General features: G+C 34.6%; 1 protein-coding gene across 24 annotated transcripts in view; it reads left to right on the plus strand.

Moving 5' to 3' along the window:
• vps50 (VPS50 EARP/GARPII complex subunit) overlaps positions 1–9475 on the plus strand; it is a 305358-nt gene extending 295883 nt beyond the window's left edge. For 4 of the 24 annotated variants that reach the window (XR_015515668.2, XR_015515680.2, XR_015515673.2 and 1 more), the window contains 3 exons: positions 6091–6280; positions 6963–8367; positions 8512–9475. Coding sequence is in view for 4 of the 24 variants with exons in the window: in NM_001365104.2 (NP_001352033.1) it covers positions 6091–6280; positions 6963–7082 (310 nt within the window). In the remaining 20 variants the exon portion in view is untranslated. 24 annotated transcript variants of the gene reach the window in all.
• The last annotated feature ends 756 nt before the right edge of the window (positions 9476–10231 follow it).

Genomic DNA, 10231 nt, shown 5'->3' on the forward strand with positions numbered 1-10231 from the left:
TCATGTAATCATCCCATCTGTAGGTGGACAGCATTTTAGACGCTGAGAAAATCATCTTACACTTGATCAAGCGCTAGGATGAGTCCTGAAACATCAATAATGAAATGTGAAATCCTGAGGGGGAAAAAAAGTCTAGTTGTGGGCAAGTGAACTCTACCTGACCGTCTTTGCCTCTAGCTTTAGATCGACTGTCAGTATATGTGCTTACATTCACTGGTAAAATGTTGTATTTGATAAAACTAATATATTTGTAGTATGGCTGCGTGATATTGGAAAATTTAATTGCGATAATTGTTTTTCTGTGATATACAGTTAAAATCGAAAGTATTAACCCTTCTGTGAATTATCTATTTATTTTTCTAAATGATGTTTACCAGAGCAAGGAATATTTCACATTATGTCAGATAATATTTTTTCTTCTGAAGAATGTTTTTAAACCAACTTTAAGGTCAATATTATTAGCCCCCTTAAGCTATATTTTTTTCGATTAGTCTACAGAACAAACCATCTTTATACAATAACTTGCCTAATTACTATAACATGTCTAATCAACCTAGTTAAGCCTTTAAATGTCACTTTAAGCTGAATACTAGTATCTTTAAAAGTATCTAGTAAAATACTATCCACTGTCATCATGGCATAGTTATTAAAATTATTATGTTTAGAAATGTGTTAAACTAAAATTGGGAAAAAAATATACAGGGGAGCTATTAATTCAGAAGGGCTAATAATTCTGACTTCAACTGTGTGTTGCGTTATGAATACTAATTCACCATTTGAGTCATGCATAAAATATAATAAACAAATTACAAGTATAGATAAATACTTTATTATTATGGTTTTCTAAAAAAGTCTAACAACATTTAGGCACAGCGATTGAATCATATAATTGAAAATAGCATTGCACAGTGTTCATTGTATAAATTATTGAATGCAATTAATCTTTTAAGTTAGAAATGGTACAAATTCTTGTGCCTAGATGCTTAACATTTCTTTAAATGCTCACACAGTGAGAAGGCTTGAAAATAAAATAAATATACACGATAAACTTTGACACCAATATGTTTAAACCTAGCAGTGACTCCACAAATCTCATTGTTTTTTGATTCCGTAATATAAAAAAATCTGTAAATTAATCGTAAGTAAAAGGATAAAGGCACTGTAAAGCCCAAAAAGTTTAAGTAAATCAAACCATTTGAGGAAACCAATTGCAACAAACTATTTAAGTTAAAAAAATTAATTCTAATGAGTACTGTGAACTTAATCCATTTGAGTAAACGAAGCAGTTTGGGCACCGTAAAACCCAATTAATGAAGGGAACTCAGACCAACTGAGTACTGTAAAACCCAATGTGTTAAGGCAACTCAAATTGTTTGAGGAAACCGATTGCTACAAACAATTTGAGTTAAAAAGCTAATCTATATGAGTACTCTGAACTTACTCCATTTAAGTTGAAGTGATGAGGTATTTAATTAACTCCTTACCTTCAACATTGAGTTCAAAACTCTTCAAATGAGTAGAATTAACTTTCAGTCAATTTTGAGTTAACTACACTCATTTTATTTGATAAAGTGGACTGTTGGGTTTTACAGTGTGATTAGAGGCTTTCATTCAACATGCTGTGGTACTTTATGTGTTTTTGATGTGGCTAGTAAAAGAATATTGTTCTTGCCCAACTGGACAGTTAACCAGATGAGTGGTTTCATTTTTCTCAATGATTCGGTCAATTATTCATACATTTGCTTCATCCTTACATGAATAACAGTATAAATAAATGGACTCTATGAACAACTAAATGACTCACTGGTTAAGATGATCACTTGTGGCTACCTACTGGAAGTTTGCATTTGTTTGTTAAAGAGATAGTTCACCCAAAAATTTAAATTACCTAATCATTTGCTCTTCCTAATGGGGTTTTAAACCTGTTCAAGTTTATTTCTTCTTCTGAACACAAAAGACGATATTTTGAACAATGCTGGTTGCTGGCAACTTTTATAGTAGGGGGAAAAATACTAAGGAAGTCTTTTACATATCTTCTTTTTCGTTAGACAGCAGAAAGAAACTCAAATAGATAGAAACAAGTAAATGGGAGAGTAAACGATGACAGAATTTTCATTTTTGGTAGACCAATCCCTTACCAAACCTTTTTATATTTGTATATTAAAAAATAAAGTTAAGACATTAATCTCACAGCAATTTTTATGAAGTCATTTTTCAAGTTAAATGCATTTATGCTACCTGTCATCTTTGTTAAAGTCTTCAGTGTTTTCTTTTCTGCCGATTTTGTTAATATTGAATTTTTTTTTGTTATAGCCAAAAGCCCTATAGTGCAGTACTATTTAAAGAGCCCCTATTATGGGTTTTTGAAAATGACCTCCCATGCAGTGTGTAACACAGCTCTAAGTGAATAAAAACATCCAATTGATTTTTTAAATCTGAAAGTGCACCTTGTTTAAAAATACAGGTTTTTAAAATAAAAGTGTCAACTCAGAGTCGTTTAAATGATTCGTCGTTCGTCCAGATCTTTTGCCTGTTCGCATCGGCGTTGACACAAAATAATATCAAATATGAAGTGCCGGTTCCGGTAAATCATGAACGCACCCTTCCCTTCAAACACTATGAGTGCGGATTTGTGTGGGACTGATCATGAATGAAGATGAGTGACCACTAATAAGTGAACGTTCTGGTGATTAATGCAAAAACCTACCCTGCCAACGGGGATTCATCGCCATCTGTTAAAGGAAGGATCAGAAAACACTACTGATGTAAGGGACTTTGTCAGGAACTTTATCAATACAGTTCATATGGACCAGTTTCTTCCTCCAGACTGGGTCATCGAACCAATCAGCGCAGAATAGCTTCGCACTAAGAAGTGGTTTGGGAACAAATGAATCGCTGAACAAATCATATAGGAGTCCTTGGGATAATTAGGTAAAAATAAATGTGTATTATATGTCAATGAAAGTGACCTTGCATGCATATCAGCCTGTTGTTGGAGACCCCCAAAACTAAAATATGACCTTTAACAATGCATAATAGGGGCTCTTTAAATGATGCTTGCATTTAATAATGAGGTCAGGTAAAAACATAAATTTTGATAATCAATTCCTTGCAAATCATTAAATCAATCAATAAAAATATATATGATATTTATTAAACATTTCTATGAGTGCGAGCTGATATGGAACATTGATGAAGATACTGCTTCAGAATAAATTACAATGTTATTCTCATGTTTAAAGTATTACATTGGATAAAAATATAGCCCTTTCAAAAATCGAAATGGCCACTCAGTGGATTTATCCTAGCACCAGCTCTTATGGAAGCCAAAGTGCATGAATATGAGAAAAAAAAACTTTGCAATTTTTAGTGTTGTTTACATTTTTATACAGCATATTTGTTTATATCGGCAGTATTTTTGTGAGTAGACTCCATCATTGCAGTGCTGAGCGGCATTTCAAAACGGTTCTGACCATCAAGCAGAACGTGACAGGCAGAAGGAAAAGAGCAGAGAAACACAGGGGTGGATTGGCAGACCGGATCTACTCAATATAAGCCCAGCAATATCTTCCCCCTCACAGAAAGCAATTACACCGCTGTCTTGCAAAAAGTAAACAGGAGTGTCAACAGCACTGAACTCTGCATGCATGCCTGTTTGCCTTGTGATGCAGCAACACTGTAAATCAATGCTGTGGAAGCTCAGTGCTCGGGTCTGTAACCGAGAACATCAAGCTGTACAAATCAAAAGTTGGCAAACTGAATATATGACAAATTTGACTGAAATGGCCTTCACTCTATTGTGCTTCTTAACAGTCATTTGTAGTTTAAACATTATATCCAGCAGATTATATTAAAATGATGAGCTAAAAGCCAATTAGATTCATTTTTTATTTTTTTATTTTAATGTGATATTATAATAATCACAATTATTTTTATTTAATGCCTTTAATGCTTTTTTAACCTTAAAGTTACAGGGGTAAAATATATTGTGTTCAAGTAAAAGTGTCAAATAACACTTATACATTATTTTTTTTATATAGCGGCTTTAAAACTTAATCCTCAGAGTGCTTTACACTCAAAATATACAGCGCTAAAACAATATTGCGTAATAGTAAAAGTGTAACCAGTCAAACATTTAAAATACTAAAACGCACACCTCAAAAAGAAAGTCCTGAAAGGAAAGTCTAAAATTATTTAAAAACCTTAAAAGATTCTGCTTACCAGGGGAGTGAGTTCCAGTGATTTGGAACAAAAAATAATACAATGTTTCACTGTGCATCTTTTATAAAAAGTGATAATTTGAATGAAATTGCTAATTAATTATAGTTTTGAAATATATTTCAAAACTGTGATTAGATTTGTTTCAAAATTATTATCAAACATATTCACATTTGATCTTCACAGAAATTAACCGGATTCACCAATGGCAATCGTTGTTGTTGTTTTTGCTGTTTAAATCAAAGACACTTTTGAGAAATGTAATTTTTAAAACAATAATTCTTGCAAACATGCTATCTGTCTGTCTTGTTCCATTCTTATTCTGTTCCATTGTTTATCCATCTGTCTGTCTCACGTTTCATTTTTTTTTGTTCTATTTCTGTTCAATTGTTCATCTGTCTGTCTGTATATCTGTCTTTCTCTCTTGTTCTGTTCCTGTTCCAATGTTTATCTATCTGTATGTCTGTCTGTCTCTCGTTTAATTGTTCCATTGTTCATCTGTCTGTCCAAATATCTGTCTATTGCTCATTCCATTCTTGTTCTCTTTTTGTTCCATTGTTCATCTATCTGTATGTCTGTCTGTCTCTCGTTCCATATGTTCCATTGTTCATCTGTCTGTCTATTGCTCATTCCATTCTTGTTCTTTTTGTTCCATTGTTCATCTATCTATCTGTATGTCTGTCTGTCTCTCGTTCCATTTGTTCCATTGTTCATCTGTCTGTCTATTGCTCATTCCATTCTTGTTCTCTTTTTGATCCCTTGTTCATCTATCTCTTTCTATTGTTTCATTTTTGCCCCATTTTACATCTATCTGTCTGTCCCTCATTCAATTCTTGTTCCCTTTCTGTTTCATTGTTCATCTATCTGTCTGTCGGTCCATTGTTTATCTGTCTGTCTCTTGTTCCCTTTCTGTTTCATTGATCATCTGTCTGTCTGTTTCTCGTTCCATTTTTCCCCACTTCTGTTCCATTGTTCATCTGTCAGTCTGTATATCTATCTTTCTATTCTTTTTCCATTTCTGTTACATTGTTCCTCTGTCTCTATTCTTGTTCCATCGGTAATCTGTTTGTCTCTCTTTCCATTCTTGTTCCATTTCTGCCCCATTGTTCATCTGTCTGTCTTCCACGCATTCCATTTTTTGTTCCATTTTTCATCTGTCTAGCTGTTCTTCCATTATTTTTCCTTTTTGTGTTAAATCCATCGATCTGTTTGTCTGTCATTCCATTCTTCGACATTTTTTTTCTGTCTGCCATTCTATTCTTGTTCCATTGTTTTATTAATTCGGTCTGTCTGTTGTTCCATCGTTCCTTAATTCTATCTGTCTGTCGTTCCATTCTTGTTCCATTGTTCCTTAATTCTATCTATCTATCTATCTATCTATCTATCTATCTATCTATCTATCTATCTATCTATCTATCTATCTATCTATCTATCTATCTATCTATCTATCTATCTGTCTGTCTGTCTGTCTGCACGCCCGCTCACCCCCCCTGCCTGTCTGTCTAGATAATCTACAGTTCTGTCATTCTGCCTTTCTATTTTTAGTTCCATAAATATGTCTATCTAGAAACAAAAATACTAATCCCAGCCTTGTCATAAATTATTTCTAACTGGCCACTGCATTGTTAATTGTTTTATATATTTATAGGTCTATTAATTTTCATTCTGGTGGTTTAACGGTCAGTGAGGTTTCAGGTTTGATTAGCAGCAGGGCACGAGGTTAACTGTTAACCGGAGAGTTACACGCACCGTGTAAGACTCATCACCTGGAATTGCTGTTGGGGACGCTGTCTACAGTTAATGAAGCGTAAACTGTCAACAGGTAATGAATGGCTCAGCACTCACCTCTGCTCTTCTCCTGCTGTCTGCCAGCTATGCTAATGTGAAGAAGTGCAGTAATGAAGGACGAGCGCTGATGCAGCTGGACTTCCAGCAGTTCCTCATGAAGCTGGAGAAGCTCACCGACCTCAGACCCATTCCTGACAAGGAGTTTGTGGAGACCTACATCAAAGCATACTACCTGACTGAAAACGACATGGAGCAGTTCATCAAGAACCACAGGGTAAGATGGATGACACATGACAGCTATTTTTGCTATTGCTATTTTTTCACATATTCTTGGTTTGTAATATTTTTGTTCTATTTTTCTAATGTTTCAAAACAAACATATTTCTAAGTAAAAACATTTTACCACCAACTTATCCAGCATATGTTTTACACAGCGGATGGCCTTCTAGCTGCAACCCAGCACTGGGAAGCATCTTTTACCTATTTTTTAATATAAAAAATTTAATAAGACAATATTAAAAACTAAAATAAAAAAGGGATAATAATTAAAAATGGTGAATGCAATTTAAAAAAATTTAAATAATAATTTAAAAATAATGCAAATAAAGGGTAGCTTATAATAATTCGTTTAAACAAAATCACATTTTATTCTTTTCTTAGAAGTGCCTTGTCAAACCTTTTTATGCTAATGTTCGGATCAAACATTCTTGCATATACTGTAAAAATCGAATCTCATATTCTAATGAAGCATTAGCATATTTTATAAATGACGCATCACTAAATGTTTGCCTTTTAAATGTCAAGACAAACGCTGGCTTGGCTCCAAATGTGCTTGTGATGTTGCTTAGTAAGGCATATCCTGCAAGACTGGCTTTAATTCTCCATTAAAGAGATGTATGGTTATGACTGTCATCTCCGCTCGAGATTTATCACCAGTTTGTTTTGTATTTACCCAGGAGTACTCGATGAAGCAGCTGACTAACCTGGTCAACGTCTGCCTCGGGTCCCACATCAACAAGAAAGCACGACAGAAACTCCTCGCAGCCATTGATGACATTGACCGGCCCAAAAGATAAATCACTGTCATCAAAAATACACCACAAAAGTCACGCACACCTACACTGTTACGCGTCCCGTATCTGTCTTGCGTGGTCTGCAGTTTGTTTGTCAACCATGAAAACGTTTACGGTTTCTGTTTGCGTTTTGTTAGGAATGTAAGCAGGACGTGCTGTGACTACATATGAAGCGGCTGTAAAAGATAATGGGTAATGAAAGTGTTATCAGCATCACTTGAATCACAACATGAGTGAATGACTCAGGCGCTGTTAAACCCTAATTTAAGCAGAGCTGTGGATGAGCAGCTGAATTTTTCCTTGTTGAGGAATATATGAGGGTTTTGTAGCATGAGGCTTTTTAATATGGTATAAAGACGTCCTTTAAAGGGACAGTTCACTCAAAAATGAAAATGTTGTCATTTAATCATCTTCCACTTATTCCAAACTTGTATGGGTCACTTTGTACTGTTGAACACAAAAGTAAATATTCTGGAAAATATTTGTAACTGGTAGCCATTGACATCTATTTCACTGGGTGTTAATAGCTACCATTTTACAGCACAGTTTTAAAGAGTAACTTACTAAGTTTTTGGATTTCACATTTTTGACTGAACTATCCTTTTCAAAGAACACTCCACTTTTTTTGGAAGTGGTTTTGCCATTTTTGAATCCATTCAGCCAATCTCCGGATCTCTCGGGAGCACTGTTAGTTTAGCTTAGCATAAATCACTGAATCAGATTACACCACTAGCATCTCACCTCAATAATTCAAAAAGGATTTTTGATAAATTTCCTAATTTAAACTTGCCTTTTCTGTAGTTACATTCTTTACTACTAAGATCAAAACTTTCAGTTTTTCTATTTTTGAGTCTTCGGGCCTGACTGGAGCACTTTTAGCTTAGCTTAGCTTACATCATTGAATCAGATTAGACCATTAGTATTTTGCTCAAAAATTCAAAAAGGAGTTTTAATAAATTTCTTATTTAAAACTTGACTTTTCTGTAGTTACATTCTTTACAACTAAGATCAAAACTTTGCGTTTTACCATTTATGAGTCTCCAGGTCTGTTGGGGGCACTTTTAGCTTAGCTTAGCTTACATCATTGAATCAGATTAGACCATTAGCATCTCGCTCAAATAATTCAAAAAGGAGTTTTGATTAATGTCTTATTTAAAGCTTGACTTTACTGTAGTGACATGCTTTACTATTATTGAGTTTTACTAGTTTTGATTCTCAGGGTCTGGCTTGAGCACTTTTAGCTTAGCTTAGCAAAAATAATTGAATCACGTTATTCATTAGCACAAGGGTGGCCAACCCTGTTCCTGGAGAGCCACCTTCCTGCAGATTTCAGTTGTTACCCATATCAAACCCACCTGCCTGTAATTATCACGTGGTGTTCAGATCCTAATTAATTGGTTCAGGTTGCATGGGTAGCAACTGAAATCTGCAGGAAGGTGGCTCTTCAGGAAAAGGGTTGGCCACCTCTGCATTAGCATCTTACTCAAAGAATTAAAAAAGGTGTTTTGATAAATTTCCTATTTAAAGCTTGACTTTTCTGTAGTTACATCGTTTACTAAGACCAACGGAAATTAAATAGTTGCTATCTTCTTAGTTGAAATGGCTAGGCACAATACTCATTTGGTTAAATAATCAAGGAAGTTAACTGCCATAAAGCAACGATTTTTACACCGCGCCTGATAAAAGTCCCGAGCTTGGTAACTAGCAAACAACGCTGCATAATACTGCTACAGCACTAACGCACTTTTCAGATGCACAAATTAGATGCTAATGCTCTAATCTGATTTAATGATTTATGCCAAGCTAAGCTAAAAGTGCTCTAGCCAGACCCGGAGATCGGCAGAATGAATTAAAAAATTAATAAACTAATTTATTTAAATCTCAAATGGCTTGTAAAATAAGAATATTTCCCCCCCAAAAAAGTGGAGTGTTACTTTTATACACAGTTGGACACAAAATGCATGTGCATAAATATTCACAAACACAGTCGCTCATTTCACTTGCTGTGCGTCACTAGTCTCACCCTGATACACAAACACTTATTTCTTTATATGTTGATTTTATAATTTATGACACTTATCTCTAACCCCAGAGGTGTGCTACTGTTGTCCTTTTTCATGAAACACATTTGTGCAGGAATGTGATTACTTCTTTGTTAATAGTAATGATAATAGGAAGAGACTGTAATAAAACAAACAAAAAAAAACATATAAACCTTCTTGCTAGAAACTATTTATTTCAGATGTCAGAAAAATATGTCTGAAATACAGAACATACTGTATTTTGCTTGCTGGAATGTGTTGCTTTGTTTGTGGTTACTAAACTGTGTAATAATATTCAGCTGTACCAAGTCGAAGGCAAGGACGAACAATAAACATGCTAACATTCTTATCATATGAACTGTTTTTTTATTTATAATAAGCTTTTTGAAAGCTTGATTATATTTGGTTATCTAAAGTTCCATGTGTGGTCAATATATAAATGTTCATCCAATCAATGAACTCGACACCTTAAATATGTAAATAAAGGGTCTTAACCCTGGGTTATAGGAATCTACATTTCCTATTTAAAGACTCTTCTGTAGTTACATTGTTTATGACCAATGTAAAATAAAAAGTTGCTATTCGTCGATACCACTTGAATATGATGCGATTATGTTTACATCATGACCACACATACTGCATATTTGACACCTCAAATATGCAAATAAAAGGACTAGACCCAGGTTTACGGGAATGTACCATGTGAAACATCAGCTTATGAATATTCATGATATTCTTTTAATGCTGATGAAAGTTTAAGCAGTGTGAAACGTGAAATAAGAAACCAGGATTATGTTTACCACCAAGGTTTAGAACAGGGGTGTCAAACTCAATTCCTGGAGGGCCGAAGCCCTGCACAGTTTAGTTCCAACCCTGCTCCAACACACCTAACAAGCGTGAAGGACTCAATTAGTTTGATCAGGTGTGTTTAATTAGGGTTGGAACTAAACTGTGCAGAGCTGCGGCCCTTTTGGAACGGAGTTTGACACCTGTGGTTTAGAATGACCCATTCACTATTTAAAGTGTGAAAATCTCTTGTTTTGTACTTTTATTTGCAATTATTGAATGGGATTTGCACTGTCAGGTGTCTAGTAAAGCTTTATCAATGCA

Source organism: Danio rerio, chromosome 19 (assembly GCF_052040795.2).
Source record: "Danio rerio strain M-AB ecotype USA chromosome 19, GRCz13ab, whole genome shotgun sequence".
Taxonomy (NCBI): Eukaryota; Metazoa; Chordata; class Actinopteri; order Cypriniformes; family Danionidae; genus Danio; species Danio rerio.